This window comes from Misgurnus anguillicaudatus, chromosome 8, assembly GCF_027580225.2.
Source record: "Misgurnus anguillicaudatus chromosome 8, ASM2758022v2, whole genome shotgun sequence".
NCBI classification, from domain to species: domain Eukaryota; kingdom Metazoa; phylum Chordata; class Actinopteri; order Cypriniformes; family Cobitidae; genus Misgurnus; species Misgurnus anguillicaudatus.
The window spans coordinates 35875486-35895838 of NC_073344.2; the positions used below are offsets into that span (position 1 = coordinate 35875486).

General features: G+C 42.8%; 1 protein-coding gene across 5 annotated transcripts in view; it reads right to left on the minus strand.

The window, feature by feature from the left end:
* tanc1a (tetratricopeptide repeat, ankyrin repeat and coiled-coil containing 1a) overlaps positions 1-20353 on the minus strand; it is a 109599-nt gene that overhangs the window by 14401 nt on the left and 74845 nt on the right. For all 5 annotated transcript variants that reach the window (XM_055212494.2, XM_055212495.2, XM_055212497.2 and 2 more), the window contains 8 exons: positions 16588-16696; positions 16385-16507; positions 3825-4061; positions 3243-3407; positions 1454-1535; positions 765-898; positions 530-653; positions 246-421 (listed from right to left, as the gene is read on the minus strand). In XM_055212494.2, coding sequence (XP_055068469.2) covers positions 246-421; positions 530-653; positions 765-898; positions 1454-1535; positions 3243-3407; positions 3825-4061; positions 16385-16507; positions 16588-16696 — 1150 coding nt within the window. The remainder of the gene's footprint in view (positions 1-245; positions 422-529; positions 654-764; positions 899-1453; positions 1536-3242; positions 3408-3824; positions 4062-16384; positions 16508-16587; positions 16697-20353) is intronic.

Here is a 20353-nt window from a genome sequence, read left to right on the forward strand (position 1 = left end):
CATGTAACATAGCTTGCTCATAGCGTGTGGATGTGAAAGGTTCTGGCTTCACTTAATTTTTACTTTCATGTAATTCCAAACACATCTGCATGCAAAAACACCAGGGCGCAGTTTGTGGACAGAAGAATTTTCCTCCTGCTGTCTCCACAAAAACAGGCCCACTTGAGGTCATGTGATCCTAAGCAAACTGAGCAACGGGTCAGCACACCCCTAGTGTCCACAAAGAAGAGATTTTCTCAGCTTACTATGTCGGCGTCTCCATAAAACGCAGCCAGGTCCAGCGGGGTCCGTCCATGCTTATCTGTGTGGTCTATCTGAGCTCCTCTCTCCACAAGAAACTCCACGACTTTCTTCTGGCCTTTCAAACAAGCCCATCCCAGCGGAGTCAGACCTTCCTTATCTGCCGCTGTCAGACATGCCCCTACAAAAATATCACAGACAGTTTTTTACATCGTTTCACTTTATTTGGACAGCAGTTGAGCTGAAGGTTAGGTGCCCTTTGACCTCTGACTCAGGCTGTCTCACTGACCCTGTGCTAGCAGGAAGTCCACGGTTTCTAAGTGTCCTTCGCTCGCAGCCACCATCAGTAGAGAACGTCCATGTTTATCGCTACAGTTTACGTCAGCACCACGCTGCAGAAACAACTCCGCTGTCTGGAAGTCAGAAAAACAATCATTGGCATTCAATTCATTTAAATCAGGTTTATACGCACATCTGTTTCAGTTTTTATTTGGGTTAGGAACAAGAATAAACAGTCTTTCTACCTGTGCGTGTCCGTGTCTGACTGCATTAAAGATGGGTGCCACGCCTCTGCGGTTAGGCTGCGTTACATTGGCTCCCTGTTCCAGCAAGAAGACACACCCCTCTAATTTGCCCCGCCCTGCAGCAGCAGTCAGAGCTGGACACAAATTCAAAGTGATGAAATAAGCAACATACTCTATTAACATAGGAAGCTACTGTATGTCTGGCAATGTAATACGACCCTCAAAATTTCATTTAAAGATTTTTCTAAGGTTAATAATTTAGCAATGACTTGTTTCTGTATCCATAAACATTAGTATTAAAGGCTTTTACGGTACATTTACATGGTGGCGTAAGCATTTATCCTTCTCATTTACTTGGAACAAGTGACGCTATGAGTTGCTGAACTGAATTGCGGATTCGTCTGTCACGTCACTGCCGTTGGTTGCGGCAGAAGTTGAACATTTCTCAAGTTTTTAAGCACCAACGTGTGCGTCAGCATTTCAGATCACTTTATGCAAATAACAATAATAATATTATGTTTATGCAAGGCTGAAGAACAGAGGAGCATGTGTTGCGGCCACTGTGATTGGCTGTTAGCTATGCTTCCTGTCAAGCGTTAACGCTTACGCCCCGTGTGAATGTACCGTTACTGTGAGATGCGGTTCAACTGTTGTATGAAACAATCTGGTTAAAAGTTGCATTTACAAACCTGTTTCTCCCCACAAAGTGTCATGACCATCAATCTGCACTGAGAACTCATCATTATTTAATGTCAGCATCCTTTTAACAACCTGTAAACACATAAACAAATAAATCACGAGTTTGCATAATGGAATCAAATATGAAATAAAGCACATTTGGAGTGCGAGGGGGGGCTTCGAGCTCGTAATATTAGCTCGAACCCTGAGTATTTCCCCCTTCTAACTGGGATAGATATACCAGCAAAGAGTGAGGAGATGGGGTGGAAGAGGGATGCTGTAAAAACTGTCAGAGATGAGAGACGGCTACCTGTATATATAGAGACACCTTTGCACTGATTGGTGGGATTACATGGACATGCACCTCCCTACCTTTAATAATTAGATATTATTAGATTTAAAATATTAAAAGCGGGGTGCACGATTTTTGAGAAAATCTTTGGGAAAGGGAGTCAGGCCGAGTACCAAAACACACTTGTAGCCAATCACCAGTAAGGGGCGTGTCTACTAACCAACATTATTGCCTGGGTTGTGTATATGTGGGGCGAGACTATCAAAAGAAGGTCCAGAATCTATTGGGGTAGGGTAAGTTTGTTTAGGTGATTTCAAATGTCAACATTGGCTTTCAGAGATCGTGCAACACCGCTTTAAGATGAAATCCTTAAATTTTTAAAAATGTACTCAAAATTAGTGTGTGTCTAGTACTTAATATGATTAAAAAATCTTTTGGTGGAAAGTAACATTTCATTTAAAATCCGTGTAAAGTCAATTCAGATTTTTCTAAACACACAGTGTTAGACACACACAAAATGTTAGAAATGTATTGCTGAAACAAGTTACAAAGACTGTGAACTATGTAGTACAGAATTGTGGAGTTAGACCATTAAACAGATTTTTTTGGGTGGCCCAAAAATCATGGCTCGATGATGCACTGGAGCCACCGAGCATGGCCCTGCCCCTAACACAATCACAAGCATACATTCAAGTTGTAGCATATTTGAAAGTCGAGAGAGACAGCAGTTTTCCCATGAGTGGGCGTGGTTTTAGCACAGACAGTGAACACACCCCCAGTGTTTGAGAGCAGGGGATCCTGCCTATTTTTCCAAGATTTTTATAACTTATTTTATTTACCTAGCATTTTTTATCATTTAAATTTGTCTGGGTGGTTAATAATAAATTTTTCTGTGGTGCAAGAACACATTTAAAGGGATAGTTCACTCAAAAATTAAAATTCTGTCATCATTTTCTCATCCTTATGTTATTGTAAAACTTTATGAATTAATTTTTTCTGATGAACACAAAAGAAGATATTTTGATAAATGATGGCAAGCACACATCTTATTGTAACCACTGACTTCCATAGAAGGAAAACAAATATTATGGAAGTTTTGTGATAAATGATGAAGAAGATATTTTGATAAATGACGGTAGGTACACAGTTGACGATACCCATTGAATTGCATCGTATTTGTTTTTCCTAATATAGAAAGCCAATGGTTACAATCAGTTGTGTGCTTACATTTATCAAAATATCTTAGTTTGTGTTCATCAGAAAAAAATAAATTCCTACAGATTTAGAACAACATGAGGATGAAAAAAGGTTGCCAGAATTTTGAGGTCAACTATCACTTCAAGAATTTACACACACTATCTGTTTAATGGCTTTAAAACACTTTATGTGTGATACTGCATTTTAAGATAGTTTTGTACAGTATATAAACATAATAGAAGTCTTTAGTGTATTCCCATATATGTACACATTCTGTGTAAATGTGTGTACTGTAGGTGTCTATTTGGTACCTGTGTGTGTCCCATACTGGAGGCGGCTATCAGTGCCTGCTGCAGTGCTTTGTTTTTCAGCTCTAAGCTCCAATCCTGCTCCAGAAGATACTGCACAATCTCAGCATGACCTCGGAGAGCAGCATGAACCAGTGCGCACTGACCGCTTTTATCAGCATGATCCACCTAACACACAAACAGAGCTACTGTAAAATGCATTGAGAAGAAAAAAGGCTGCCTTTTAGATTCATGTGTTTATACATAAATTAGTGACTGAAAAATGAATGAGAATTTTATTCATGTAGGGGCGGTCTTCCGGACAGGGCTTTTCCTAGTCTCAGACTAAAATGTATATTTGAGCTGGCATAATTTAAAAACACCTTGTACTGACATTTCTTAACATATATCAGTGCCATTGTTTCGTCTAAAGATGCACACCATTAAGATTTTTTGAAAGGTATGTTTGTAAAAACTTCTTAAATGTCCATACAGTATATAACTAATGTCTAGTCCTGGATTAATCTAAACCCTGTCCAGGAACCAGAGTTTTACGATTCTCATTTGTTTACAGTCAGCTTATGTATTGAAAAAGAACGGACTGACCTTTGCCCCTTTCCTGCAGAGTAAGGTGACAAGAGGCTGATGTCCCGAGGCGGAGGCGTAGCAGAGGGAAGTCATGCCGTTCTCTGACTGCCCATCTACTGGAGCGCCACATTCCAGCAGCAAAGCAGCCATCTCCAGGTGACCCAAGTGAGACTGCACACACAGTATTGGTGAACTGTTCAGCACCTCTGTACGGTAAGACACACTCGCCCCTCCCAAAATCAGCAACCGGGACACCTGGGGACACAGGAAAGGCTCAATACACAGACACTTACCTGTGTAACTCATCATCACAACAATCATGACAACCTACAACCTGAATTATAAAGAGCCTACACATTAATTTCAACGTAATCAGTGGTGTAGTCTAGATTTTTGTAGTGAGTATACTGTGATTTTTCCCTCTCACCCTTATGCTCACTCGTCCCAGAGTGACACCCCATAAGCACCACCACACTTACAGATGCATACAGTATGGATCTTCATGTAATGGAGAGCATTCTGAAAGTGTACTCATAAACACATAAACTGAATGTGTTATCAACATGTCAGTTTATTATAAGAAAAAAAGACTTGGGTTTACAGCTGGGGAAACTGGATGGATTTTTAGACTAGTTTAGTGTTAATCAACATCTAACTCAGGGCCAAAAGTTACTCAACTGTTAATTAAAATTAAATAAACTGTTTCCAATCTTCAATCCGTGGCTAACACATGCATTGAAGGAGAAAAAAATATCCACTCTTTCAATAGCTATTATATGACACCTAGTGATAACATTATCATGTGTAATTTAATGGTGTATGTGGTGGTTTCCTGGACAGGGATTAGACTAGTCCTAGACTAAAACATTTTTAAGAGCTGTCCAAACTGAAAACAACTTGCAATGACATATCTTAAAATACATCAGTGGCCTTTGTTTTGCCTCAAGATGCACACAGGTAATGTTTTTGGTAGGCATGTTTGTTGAGACCAGTTATATTTCTAATGAAATTAAGGCCTAGTCCTGGATTAAGATAATCCCTGTCCGGGAAACCACCCCTAAATGTTTTTAATTAATACACATTTAAGATGACCATGAATTAACTCTAATTTGCATAGTCATTGAAATAAAATCTTATTTTATGCATATAATACAAGCAGTGTCTAAAAATGAAAATAGGCTTTTACTTAATTATTATTACAAGACCATCATGTAGCCTAATATTAGACACCCAAACCAAAGTGAAGAAAATTATCTTTAATTTGCAAGTCTGAACTGAACATCAACGCAGACATGATTTTCCTCACAAAAGTTTAAGATCATATACATCTTGAACGTATATATAAATTAACAAACATACTGAAAGCTAAAACCATCAGGATATAACTACGGGCTTATTTTATTGCATTTGGAGCCTTACCTCCAGATAAAGTAATAAACTGGACTGATGTTTTAAATGTTGTTTACTCACATGTGCGTTGTTAACTCTCCGGATTTAATATTGCAGCAGCTCGTTCACTTCACATGGATTGTTTGTTTACAGTGTCGCGTGAGCAGCTACACTGCAGGTTCGACTTCATTTGGCGCTAAGCAGACCCTTTGGTGATGTCAAAGTACCGCGAGAGCGATTCAAAGCAGATTTCTCAATGTGATAAATGTAATCGCTCCCGCGGTACTTTGCTGTCACTCGCCTGTGGGTTCTTCTGGTGCCACACCAGTCTGCTCCCCAGTCACTTTCGCGCCGCTATGGTAATTTGATTTCATACGCGAATCGGATCGCGCAGTTCGGCAGGAATTCAAACAGACCAAATATATAGCCTAATATATATATATATATATATATATATATATATATATATATATATATATATATATATATATATATATATATATATATATATATATATATATATATATATATATATGCAGTTCAACCCGCTAAAATAGCAAGTGTAGCATGCTACTGGTCAGTGCTTTACATGTGAATTATGACTAAAAGTTTGAAATGTCAGAAAACCATGCTGTTACGCATCCTCAAGCTATTTTTAGTGGGTATACGGAAATCCTTGACAATTTCTAGTGGGTATACGGCGTATACCTGCGTATCACGTAGACTACACCACTGAACGTAATACAACTCTAAAATAATTCCTACTATTTTCTGAATGTGTCTAATAACTCTTACAAATAATATTGAATATTGCATCATGTAATTTAGTCACTGAAGGTGAACGATTTCTTTTACACATACTATACACTTTAGCTAGTCAATTTTTGCATTTGTAATACCAGATGAAGATGGGTTCAGAGATGAAGCTTTAAAGACCAAGTATTTTGAAACGCACAGCATTATTTGATGCACTGACGTAATTTCCATCAAAACAAAACGTTAGGGTGGGACATATTTAGTGGCTCCTCCTCCTTTTAAAATAGCCAGTAGTGTTTGGTGTACATCAAAACCTGGTATCTAAAGAGAAGCTGCATTGCAGAATGATGTCATAAAAAGCATTGCTTTGTGAGACTGCAAGTCTTAAATTTGTTTCTTCTAAATGCAAATTTTGTCTGTTTTCGAGCACACTAGAGTAAATAGAGTTCAAATGCAAAACCCTCTAAGTGCATGCAAGCTTTTTTGGCAAAAACCTTCACTTCTAAAAGAATCCATTTCTTTGGACAAGAGTAAACAGTTGTAAATAATTAAATTCAGAATGTAAAAATACAGAAATTGAACCACACTTTTGGGGGTGCTGTGATCCAAGTACTCCAAGGGACCAAAGTTTGAAGGGACTTTGCCGAAAAATCAACATTTAGTGAATTCTGTAAACAAAGCGGTATTTCTGAATGACCTGAGGCCAGGGTTAAGCAGATTTGAAGCAACGTATTTGATGAACATATAATGCATGCCGAAAGCAATATCATTATCTCATTTTTAATAGAGGTGCCGTTTAGTGGCTTTTGCGTCTGAGCTCCTCATACATCATTAAAGCTAGAAACCTAAAACAAAAAACGTTAACTCGTCAATTAATAGAAAACGCTTTCCTACCAATGACGAGTATTTCTGCTCTTCCGCAACTTATAAAACCAGGAAGTATTGCCCTAGGGCAAACAGCTGTATGTCCGTGTAAGTTTTGAGAATCGCTCTGAATCTGATCTCTAAGTCTTTAAAGGGGTCATATGGTGAAAGTCAGACTTTTTCTATGTTTAAGTGCTATAATTGGGTCCCCAGTGCTTCTAACAACCTAGAAAACTTGAAAAAGATCAACCCAGTAACTTTGTTTGAGTAAGCCATTTTCTGCAAGCATGTGAAAAATTAGTTCCCTTTCAGTCGGTCACTACGACGTCACGTCGTGACCGACGAATTGGGAACCGCTTCGCGGGTGACCTATCTGCTTCGAGAAACCTTTAAAACGCCAATGAACTTGGCATGCAGATAATTGCATCTGCCGGCGCCGCCCCGCCGCATAGGTATTTAATGAGCGGCAGGTGCAGTTATCAAATCAGCTTTTTAGCTTCGAAAGCTGGCAGACTGACTGCTCACGAGAAGCTACTCTCTGCTCTTTGGAGAACTCTGCGTGTTCGATTTGATTGGGCAAAGGCATTTCAGCGGAGGCTCGCGGGTGTTCCACCTCTCTTTTTAATTTTTTGACTTTTTTCTCACTCTTAGTTGAGTGTGTGCGTAGCCGTTCCCCTGTGTGCTTCATCAACATCAGCACATTAAAAGAGTATTTCCTCTAAAAGAGTATTGCGGTGTTCTGCGTCTTTTTAAAGACAGCATTTCACTTGCACTGAGACGGGAGCGTCTTTTTAAAGATGTCTTTCCGTCCGTGTTTCTGGATGCGGCAAATGTATGGGTCCCCGGGTGGCCACGATCGTTTTCTCTCGTGCGCAAGAGTGCATGCTGAGGCTGCGATCGTGGAGGGTTCATACTCCTAAGAGAGCATGAACCTCTTGGATGGCGGAGACGGGTTTCGTACCTCCGGGAACGTCACCCCCGTTTTTTCGTTGCGGAGCCCCATTAAAGGTGCGGTGGCAAAACTCCGGAAATCTTATCTCCGTATAAACGGTGCTGAATCGGTTAGCTGGTTCGTCCAGTGACTCTCAGCACCCCCATCCACAGCCAGAGGTGCCGTAAGAGACGGGTGGCGCGTGTTCTACGCGCTCTCGTCCTCTTTCAGTCCTCACGAGGATTCTATGTCTGTCACAGCATCGGACAGGTCGCCGACTCGGACCCACTCCCGCCTTCGGGTTGGGTAGGGGCTCCCGTGCTCGACCCCGAGTGGCGGCCATGTACGCTCGGGAGCGGGGAGACGGTCTGTGTGGAGCGGAGAGCTCCTCCCCCACCGCGCCGTCCCGCCTAGATGATTGGCACTTCAGGACTGCAAGAACAGCCCCAACCTTCTGTGCCTTTCTTCCCGGGGTGCATGTTGGTTGACACGGTCGTGGAAAACTCGTTTTCCTCCCGGAACCGATCGTTCAGCCATCACCTCTCACCTCTCCTGACGGCGGGGCCGCTAAGGGTTATGCTGCTCCAAGCGACCAGCCTCCCTCCCCTCACAGACCCACGGGCTTGTGAGAGGCGGCCTATGCCGTGCGCGCCATGGCGTGATGCAGGTCCGCCAGGCTAAGGCACTGAAGGATCTGCACAGGTGAGGTCACGGTCCGGCAACTAAAGAATCCTGTGTGGCTCTGACCTGGCGCTACGAGCGACTGGGTTCACCCCACAGGCCGCCGGACGTGCTGTGCCCACCCCCGGTGGTCCAGGAACGCAATCTCTGGTTGTGTCTTGCGGGCATTAAGTAGGTCGTTAATAATCGTCCTAATGCTCCATTTTAGACCAGCCATTTCGGCGACGCGGCTGAGAGTGTCCAACAATGATCGGCCGCTTTAGAGCAGACTGAGGCATCATGCCACGTCGGAGCCTAGCTGCCCCCTCCGTTACGTCAGTATATTGGTCTGCTTTTTGCCGAGGGCGTCCTGCTGCGGCTTTTTTTGTTCCTTCATCCCGGCAGCTGTGAGGAACCTGTCGTAAGCAGTACACCCGCCCACTCAGCCCGCTACAGAGGTGGAAAATGAAACTTAGCGGCTCTGAGTCGGGCGATCTGAAGATGGAGAGGATCGCTCTTCAGGAGATGGTGAAAGCATCATTCTCCCCCCCACCCCGGAGGAGGGCCGGGTGGGGAATCCTTGGTTTCGTTTTGTGTTCCGCCGACTTCAATCGGCACCCACTAACCTCAAAGAGCGAATTCCTCTTCTTTCTCCAGATCACCGGAGGCATATAGGAGTTTCGGACGGGCTCAAAACCCTAAGTTCTCCTCTTCCTCTTTCGCCAGCGGATGTATCGAGCGGGACATCTACAACGGAGCCTTTGCTCAGCATCCATCAGCGGTTTCGGGTGAGTGTTTCATTACACACATCTCACAATGCGGCCAAAGAGCACGCGTCGTTGAGTTCCCCGTCTCCGCTCGCCACGGGTACACACATCGTGCCGTTAATTTCCTCTCGCTCGGTATCTGGGGGCCTGAGCTTCCCAGCCCGTCGCGTTGGCTTTTACGCACGATCCGTCTCGGTTACGCATTCAATTTGCCCGGCTACCTTACAAATATTCATGCATTCGCTTCACCACGGTGAAGGCTGTCGATGCGCACGTATTGCGTGCGGAGATTGCTGTCCTATTGGCAAGGACGCGATCAAGCCGGTCCCTCCAGCCGAGATAAATTCGGGGCTTTACAGCCCTTCATTGTACCCAAGAAGAGTGGCAGGTTGCGTCCGATCCTAGATCTGCGCGTACTGAATCGAGAATTCACAGAATTCACATTCACAGCATGCTGTTCAAAATGTTTACGCAGAGGAGCATATTTTAATGCATCCGCCCATAGGATTGGTTCGCAGCTTTTAACCTGAAGGACGCGTACTTTCATGTCTCCATACTCCCCCGACACAGGCCGTTTCTCCGCTTTGTGTTCGAGGGGAGGGCATATCAGTACAAAGTCTCACCGTTCGGGCTTTCTCTCTCTCTCTCCCTGTGTCTTCATGAAAGTTGCGGATGGCGCACTGCAGCCCCTGAGAGAGAGAGCGGTGTTTGCGTTTTGGCGTATTGGCTTATAATAGCTCAGTTTCGTCAGATGCTGTGCACACACATAGATCGTGTATTTAAACACCTCGCTCGTCTCGGTCTTCAGGTCAACTGGGGAAAGAGTAAACTTTGCCCCGTGCAGAGGATCTCTTTTCTCGGAAAGTATCGGGATTTGGTCGATTTAACAACACGTCTCATAGAAGCGCGTGTTCAGTCAATTCTGGCTTGCCTCAACATTTAAAGGCAGGGTTGCGGTTCCACTGAAATAATTTTAGAAACTTCTGGGGCATATGACAGCAGCCGCGGCCGTGACACCGCTCGGGCTGCTCCATATGAGACCGCTTCAGTGTTGGCTTTATGACCGAGTCCCGAGGAGAGCGTGGCTCACCGGCTTTCACAGTATTATAATTACATCGAGATGCCGTCACACTTTCACCCCGTGGTCAGACCCAGCGTTTCTCAGGGTGCGGGTGCCACTGAGAGGTCTCCAGGCATGCTATTGTTGGCAAAGATGCCTCTACCACGGGGTGGGCAGCCACGTACGGCGGGCTCGTCGCTTCGGGGGTCTGTTCGACATTCCAGCGACATTAGCATAAATTGCCTCGAGCTGTGCACTGTATATCTTGCGCTCGTCCGTTTCGTCAACGTGATTTGATGCTTAAGAGGTAGTGCGCACCGACAACACTGCGGCTGTAGCGTATATCTATCGCCAAGGCGGTCTGCGCTCTCATCACCTGTCGCATCTCGCCCGTCTCTCCTCCTCTGGAGTCAGAAGTATCTGAGGTCTCTTCGTGCCATTCACATGTCGGGGTCGCTGAACACAGCGGCAGTCGCGCTCTCACGAGCAGCGCGCTCCGGCGAGTGGCGACTCCACCCCCGGTCGGTTCAGCTGATTTGGAAATGTTTCGGCAGAGCGCAGTTAGATCTGTTTGCTTCTTCAGAGACAACCCATTGTCGCCTGTTTTATTCATTATCCGAAGGATCACTCGGCGTGGACGCACTGGCACACAGCTGGCCGCGGGGTTTTTCCCCAGTAAGCTTTATTGCGCAGACACTGTGCAAAGTCAGGGAGGACGAGGAGCGCATTCTATTAGTTGCGCCGTACCGGTCAACTAGGAATTGGTTTTACAGAGTTCACTCTCCTCGCGACAGTCCCTCCCTGGCTGACTCCTTGGCACATTATGGCACCCTCGCCCCGATCTGTGGAACCCCCATGTGTGGTCTTTGGACGGGGCGCGGAGGTTTTAGGTGGTTTACCCCAGGCGGTATCTAACACCATCGCTGCAGCGCGAGCACCGTCTATGAGACAGGCGTATACGCTGAAATGGAACCTGTTTGTTGTTTGGTGTACCTCTCAGCGAGAGGACCCCCGAGAATGCTCGATCAGTATTGTGCTTTCATATCTCCAGCACCGCTTGGAGAAGAGGCTGTCACCATCTACTATTAAAGTAGATATCGCGGCAATATCCGCGCATCACGCACCTATAGACGGTAGATCTGTGGGTCAGCACGATCTGGTCATTAGGTTTTTAAGAGGGGCACGGAGGCTGAATCCTTCGCGCCTCCCTCTATTCCTCCTTGGGACTTGTCCATGGTGCTGAAAGTTCAGCACTGCCCTTTCGAGCCTCTGCTGACGGTGAGCGTCAAGTTTCTCACTAGGAAAACTTTGACGCTCCTCGCATTGGCTTCTATTGAAAGGATAGGGGATTTTCATGCATTTTCGGTCAACGATTCGTGCCTTCAGTTCGGGCCGGCTGAATCCAGCGTTAAACTGAGACCCCGGCCGGGCTACGTGCCTAAAGTTCCCACCACTCCCTTTAGAGTTCGGGTGGTGGACTTTTCAAGCGCTGCCTTCGGAGGCAGACCCAGCTATGGCTTTGTTATGTTCTGTACGTGCACTACGTGTGTATGTGGATCGCACTCAAAGCTTTCGGACCTCAGAACAGCTCTTTGTCTGTTACGGTGGTCAGCAGAAAGGGAAAGCTGTCACAATACAGAGGATGTCTCATTGGATTGTAGACACAATCGCCCTGAAATATGAGAAACAGGGCATTCCTTGCCCTTTTTGGTTTGAGAGCCCATTCAACCAGAAGCGTGGCTTCATCTTGGGCTTTGGCTCGTGGTTCCTCGCTTTCAGATATTTTTAGAGCTGCTGGCTGGGTGACACCTAATACGTTCACTAGATTCTACAGTGTTCGTGTTGAGCCGGTATCCTCTCGAGTTCTCTCGTCAGATCAGTGAGAACATCGAGGAACGGCTCCTGTGTCGGCTTGGAGCCTTTCTTTTTGGCTGCGCAGAAACCGCACCATTATGGAAGGCCATTAAGGCAAAAACGTTACAAAAAATGTTTTTTGTCTTTTTCACCGCTTGGTGCCCGATGTTGCGGAGCATCGGCTGCCAGCCTCTCACTAGATGTATTCTTGACTATCTGGGTGAGGCTAGCGCCCACATTGCGCCCCCTAGTGGTTTCTTTGTGAGTATTTCCGTGGAAAGTTTATGATTTACCACGTTTCCCTTAGCGGAGTTCGTTCCGCGCCTCTCTAGTGTTGCTAAGAGAGTGTATTTTTATAGACCTCGTGTCTTTTTATCCATCACCTTAGTGGTAGACCCCTAGAGGGTTTTCTTCCGCAGCGATCTTAGTCCCGCCTGACGAGTTCGCTTCCCAGTTCGCCTAGTCACTATCGTGGGTTAAGGAACAAGTAGTGACCGGCCTCTGCTTCAACCCCATTTCCGTTCCCTTAAAGAGGAGAGTCGGAGGGTTTATGCAGGCACTGGAAGGGTCAGCTTCAGTGGCGCTTTGGTAGGGATTCCCAATTCGTCGGTCACGACGTGACGTCGTAGTGACCGACTGAAAGGGAACGTCTCGGTTACATATGTAACCCTCGTTCCCTGAAGGAAGGGAACGGAGACGTCACGTCCCGTCGCCACAGTTTGCTGTTCCACTGCTGATATCGGCCGGACCCTTTCCTTCTGTCCAGCTTTCTCAGCAAAAAATAGCTGATTTGATAACTGCACCTGCCGCTCATTAAATACCTATGCGGCGGGGCGGCGCCGGCAGATGCAATTATCTGCATGCCAAGTTCATTGGCGTTTTAAAGGTTTCTCGAAGCAGATAGGTCACCCGCGAAGCGGTTCCCAATTCGTCGGTCACGACGTGACGTCTCCGTTCCCTTCCTTCAGGGAACGAGGGTTACATATGTAACCGAGACGGTAGTTCGCCTGTTTTGTGAGGTAGGTAGCAAGGCAAATTACAATAATACCGCCCTTTTTATCTATACTATCCAACCACAGCACTGCCATTTAATGCAGAGAGAAAAAAAGAGAAAAAAAATTTGACAGCACAATTGAGTTTCAATTACAACAAACCACCATCATTGTGATCAGTGTTTGCACTTCATCCGCTCATTTGCATTTTAAAGGACACACCCAAAAACGGCACACTTTTGCTCATGCCTACAAAGTGGCCATTTAAACATGCTATAATAAATTATCTGTGGAGTGTTTAGAGCTAAAACTTTACATACACACTCTGGGGACACCAAATATTTATTTTACATCTAAAAAAAATCTCATAATATGACCCCTTTAAAAAAATTGAATTATCTCAGCTTTTTCCCCAAAACTGTGTTTTTGAAGAAATCTACCCATATTTGATGGTAGGATGAAACAATTATTTAGTTTGAAAGCAGGTCTGTTCTTTCATTTGACCCTGTATATTGTATGTTCATATATTTTAAGAAGAACATTTTCTGGAAGGCATTAAACTTTTGTTAAAATCATTAAAAATGCTGGCGTTGGCTGGCAACTTAAAAAAAAAAACGCTGGTGGGTGAAGAGTTAAAAAATAACGTTTTGTGAATATATTAAAGAAAGTCCTTTATAAATAAAAATGCCTTTAACTCAACATTTTGTAATGATCATTTAAAGTCCAAGTAAAATAAAATTGTCAGTTTTGATGTAATATTACATTTACAGTATTATAAAACAATTTATCCGGGTAAGTCATTTTTTTTACATTTCATGTGCTCTCATAAACTTCAATCAAAATCTGAAAATGTACTTCCGCCATGTGGCGATCATTCTCTGATGAGGTCACCTAGCATGGGAGGGAGAATCAATTAACTCCGCCCCCTCCATCTCTCTGGCTGCGTCCGAAACAGCATACTGTTTAGTAGGTACTGAATGAGATGAAGTACTTACTTACTTACTGACTGTTAAACCAGTAGGTAGTGTATAATATGAATCCTGGTAGTATGAATGCGATTCGGACGTACTACATCCACCATGTTGATACATCATGTGACATACATCATCATCATGTCATGTCATACCAGCGCGAAAATGGCCGCATTGCCGCTTTCACCCTTTCGTCTTTGTTGCATAACTCCACTCCTGGGGCATCATGGGATAGTGAAGTGTCCATCGTATGCACGCTTCAAAATCTAACCGGAAGTAGTAGGTCATCTGGGTACTTTTCGCATACTGTTTTTGGAATACTAAGTATTCGGACATACTACTCGCCTCGCCTACTGCTTTTCACCTACTATATAGTATGGAAGTAGGCGGTTTCAGACGCAGCATCAGTCTGCTGCCAGTTCCATTTCGGAATGAAATACCTATTTGTCTATATCCAATCAAAGCACAGTGGAAAACACAAAACACGCCCACTATTTTCCCTCAAGTAGAGTCGATCGCGACTACCGTTCAGGATCTTAAGGCTTTTGACTGCATTAATAATGTATTTTCTCAGATATTACAGATTGTATTAATTGTGATTCATTTAACCGGGTTCCCACACCTTAGTTACCTTAAAATTCAAGGACCTTTTAAGGACTTTCTAGGTCCAATACCCTCAAATTCAAGGACTTAATGTGGTGACACATTTCAAATGAGAGCAAGGTTACATCGTGTTACCTTTTAAAAGACATTTTATAGTTCCCTTTCGAGGGAACTCGCGCTGCGTCACTGCAGTGACACTTTGGGGACGCCTCCAGGGGAAAGTGCGTCTGAATGTGTATATCAAATTCAACCAATGGTGAGGCTTAACGCCAAAGACAGGGTGACGCGGGAGCCAGGAAGTATATCGCTTACTGAAATATTGCCAAAGACGGCGTTATGCGGCTTTCACATAGGAAGCGGTGTGCGCTGCGCTCGCCGCTTGTGCTCTGCTGGCCAGACCCGAGTATAAGCTCTTCGTCCATTTTGTTTGGACGCCCTGTTTCTATTGGCCGCGTGGGTAATCGTCACAGAGCGCAGCGCAAAAGTTAAACTATTTTGAACTTTGACCGCGGCGTGAGCGCAAGCTGCGCTCGCTGCGCCTGCACTTTGCTCGACGCAACAACAAACTACCCTCGCGCGGCGCAAGCGAAATGTCAAACACAAACACAACTATGCAAAAAAACATTTTGGTATGAATCAACATTCGCATACAGAAGATATAAGCATTTAAAGCGAACAGTTTAGCACATGTGCTTAAAAAGTCTAGAATTTTTATGATATTATCCTACACTACACAGGGATTTATATGGGTTTTTTCCAGAAAACTTCTTGCATAAAATAGATTCAAGCACTTTCAATGACCTGTATCTAGGGCCTTGAATTTTTTCCTACAGATTCACAAACTTTCAAGGATTTCAAAGACCCGTGGGAACCCTAATTTAACTAATTAAAAGGCACATGCATGCAAATAATTAGATTAAAAGTTTTTATCAAATGATAATTACTTTTTGGGATCTGAGCTTTTTCTAACTGCTTATTCCACATTGATGGAAGCCACGAAGCGCACCAATCAGAGCCAAATGAACGCAGCCTGGCTGTTTTTCATCAGTATGTGGCAGTGTGGTAATAGAGGCTTGATTCAGATGGTGGGTAAAGCGAGAATACGTTAGAAGAAAAAACACATTTAATAAAAAAAAACAGGACTTAATGAGAATCTATCCAGCCAAATGGCCCTCAAGGACGGCTGGTGTGTGAACAAACAGACCCAGAGTGACGCTTGTTTCATTAAACCTTGTGCAGTAGGAGAGGAAATTACATGGACAGCAAAGTCTAGACTACAATTAACACTTAACAGAATTAATAAATACATTTAGTCATTACGTAAGGCATTTTCAGCGAGTCTCGCCGTTAATTACTATGTTCTGCGTGACTTATACAATCTTCATCATTCTGGATGACTCAGTGTTGTGTAAGGCTATACTCTTTCTCTTCTTGTGTGGTTAAATGCGTCAGTCGCTGTAAATGTTGGAGCCGTTTCGTACAATTGACTAATGTACTGTAAAACAGTTCTTTTTTATTTTTACCCAAGGTTGGCACTGCAATTGTAAGCCATTGGCACATTGGAAACAAATATGCATTTGTTTTATGTGTGGATTTTAGTTGGATACTTGGATGTTATGGTGTCATCTGGATTAAAAAGTATCCATCATGGATTAAAAAGTGACAAAAAAGTAACTCCATTGAGCATTTCCTTAAAAATGAGCATTTCGCAACACTGGTGCATATCCTTACCTTAACATTGGGTGTGTATAGGTTTCTGAGGGAGGATAGAGCCGCTGAGAGACTGTCTGTACTGTAGCTGATCCACAAGGGCTGCAGAACACTGGAGGATACACCTGTTCTCTTACTGTGACCCTGAGGACAGGAAGAGGAACTTAAATGGAGGTCAATTTAAACAAGCACACAATGATTTCCAGTACTGACAATGTGCCTACCTTGAATATGTGTGCTTTAAGAATGTGGTGGCCCAGCTCCATGGTTTGTTGGCGGTTGAGTTTTCCTACTTGACGTGAAAGCATGAAGGCCATCAGAGCGTGTCCGCTTCTGTTTACATTAACATCAATTAGAAATCAAGCAGCCAGAATTCATCATGATCAAAAGTAACACCAACGTAAGTGATCAGAATGTTTGAAAATGGGAGACTGTTCTTAAAGGGGCCATGGCACAAGACTTTTTTAAGATTTCAAATAAATCTTTGGTGTCCCCAGAGCACATATGTCATTTTTGCTCAAAATACCATATAAATAATTTATTATAGCATGTTAAAATTGCCACTTTGTAGGTGTGTGCAAAAATGTGCCGTTTTGGGTGTGTTCTTTAAAATGCAAATGAGCTGATGAAATTCAAACAATGATCACAATTATGGTGGTTTGTTGCAATTGAGTATTCTGCATTGTGTCTTAAAGGTCATCTTGGCTGTGCACCCACTTCTAGGAAGGGTAGCTACAGTATTAAACTCTGAGTCTCCATTTATAGACAATTTGTCTAACTGTAGACTGATGGATGTCTAAACATTTTGAGATTGTTTTGTATCTCTTTTCAGCATCAATTTTGCTTTTCTCTGCACTAAATGGCAGTGCTGTGGTTGGATAGTGCAGATTAAGGGGTGCTATTATTATAATAAGAGCTCCTTATGACATCATAAGGACAGCCAAATTTCAACGACCTATTTTTTCATGTGCTTGTAGAGAATGGTTTACCAAAACTAAGTTACTGGGTTGATCTTTTTCACATTTTCTAGGTTGAAAGAAGCACTGGGGACCCAATCATAGCACTTAAACATGGATAAAGTCAGATTTTCATCCCATGGTCCCTTTAAAGAAATACAAAACAATCAAATGTAGCGAACGTCGAATCTCATGGTTTTCATGTGCCTTGTGATGAAACATATGTTGACTAGTATGACAACTAGTTTCAAGACACGCAAGAACCAGATTCTGCATTATCAATGTGGATTCAGGATGCATTGAATGCTAAACATGCTCAAAATATTGTTTTCTCTCACAATCCTTTGATTTTGCTTCAGGAGACATATACAGTGGCAAGAAAAAGTATGTGTACCCCTAGGAATTAACTGGTTTTCTACAGTGATTTACCATAAAATGTGATTTGATCCTCATCTTAGTCATAACATTAGACAAACACAATGTGCATAAGCTGACAACACACAACTAATTCTAATTTCTTGTGTCTTTTTTGAAAACACCATTAAACATTCACAGTGCTGGAAGAAAATGTAAGTGAACCCATAGACTAATTACTTTATTGAAAGCTAATTTGTGTCAGAAGCTGGCAAACTGGAGTCCAATTAATAAAATGAGTTTAAAGGTGAGGTTTAGTGCAACTTTGATTGATTAAAGGACACTCAGACATTTTAAGATTGCTGTCCTTAAGAAGCATCTGCTCTTATGAACCGTGCCTCTCTTAAGATATCCAATCAAGAGTTGTTACACTCTATAAGGCTGAAAAGGGATACAAAACAATCTCAAAATGTTTAGACATCCATTAGTCTACAGTTAGACAAATTGTCTATAAATGGAGACTCAGAGTTAAATACTGTAGCTACCATTCCTAGAAAAGGGCGCACAGCCAAGATGACCCCTAAGACACAATGCAGAATACTCAAAAAAAGTAAAGAAGAACCCACAAGTAACAGCTAAACGCTTAAAGACATCATTGGAACTGGCACACATCTCTGTTCATGAGTCTACCTTATAGCATAAGTCTTTGAACAGGCACAGTGTCTATGGCAGAACAACATGGAGGAAGTTGCCGCTCTCCCGAACATTGCTGTGAGCCTGAAGTTTGCAAAAGAACCCCTTAGCAAACTCTAGTGCTACTGGGAAAATATTTTATGGACTGATAAAACAAAAGTTGAATTGTTTGGGAAAAATACTATGGCACAAAAGGGCACAGCTTACCAACAGTAAGCATCATCCCAACAGTGAAGCATGGTGGAGGAAACATCATGATTTGGTCATGCTTTGCTGCCTCAAGTCTGGACCACTTGCCATCATCGAGGGGAAAATGAATCCCCAAATTTAACAAAATATCCTACAGGATAATGTCAAGTTGGCTGATGCAGCAGGACAATGACTTTAAGTATCGAAATAAATCCACCACAGACTGACTTAAGAAAAACAAAATGCACCATTTGGAGTGGCCTAGTCAAATCTCAGACCTTAAACTCATATAAATGACCTCAAAAGAGCATTTCACACCAGAAATCCTACAAATGTGTCTAAGTTGAACCGGTTTTGTAAAGGGGAATGGGCAAAAAATCCTTCTGAACGATGTGCACATCTGATTCAGAACCACTGAAAGTGCTTTCTTGAAGTAATTGCTGCCAAAGGAGGTTTAACAAGATATTAAATCCAAGGGTTCACTTACATTTTCCTCCAGCACTGTGAATGCTTAATGGGTGTTTTCAAAACACACAAAATGTATTTGTGTGTTGTCAGATTATACACATTGTGTTTGTCTATTGTTGTGAGCTAGATGAAGATCAGATCACATTTTATGGCAAATCACTGTAGAAAACCAGTTCATTCCTAGGGGTTAACATACTTTTTCTTGCCACTGTATTAACCCCCTGTCATCTGGATTACTTTAATGATGTATGTTTTTTGGAGCCATGTTGACCCCCATATATGTAGATAAAATTAATCTTTAACATAAAATATAAATTATTAATTTGTCTTTACTGTAGCTGAAGAAACAAGCACATATGGGATGGCATGAAGGTCATTAAATTATGAAAGAATTTTCATATTTGGGTAAACTGGTCCTTTAATCAGAGTGTAAAATTATTCTTTATTCTGAGATAAAATGCCTGTCCAGATTCATTACATTCTGATCAACACTGACTAAATGGCACTAAGGCACTTGATGAATGAACATTCTTATCCATACAGAATGTGATTTTTTTACAAAGTCCATGTTTGATCAGTGTTAAATGGGCCTCTCTCTTTAGTTTTTGAGTGATGGAGCTATTGAGTTTCTTTTAAATGAGAACACTGAGGAATGTGTGTGTGTGTGTGTGTGTGTGTGACTGTGTGTGTGTGTGTGTTTTTGTGTGTGTGTGTGTGTGTGTGTGTGTGTGTGTGCCTGGACAGATAATTAAAGCGTCTAAAAAAATGAAAGGGAACCTCACAAGAGTAATTTCATGTTCAAAGGCAAACACAAAACACATTCTAGTTACTCCTTGCCTGAACTCAATTAAACAAACCAAACAATCACATAATAAATGACTGAACTTTGCTATCAGTGCACACTATGCATCACTATGCTGTTGGTAAGGAGTCCTAAATGGTGGAGTTGTGTTAAAGGGCCCTCCCTTATTATGCAAAATACACTTTTACAAGGTTTTTGGATATAAATGTGTGTTGGCAGTGTGTGAAACTAAAAATCTTTCATTTTTAACTGAAAGCGGTAGCTCATTTGTACGGAGCCCCCAAGGGGACATGGAGCAAAACTTAAAGGATAATTCTGGTATTTAACACTTTGAGTCTCATTTCTGGTTTGTTTTGGATTAACTACAGTGATGGACACTGAAATTTTTACAATGGGTCGTGTCTTGACTTTTGGACTCGTTTAGAAGCGTCTCTTGACTGCTTCAGAATGGAAGTCAAGGGCCATGCACAAACATGTCATTAAAACAACACTTTGCTACTCACCGAGTGGTTCGTGGTGTTCGTTGAT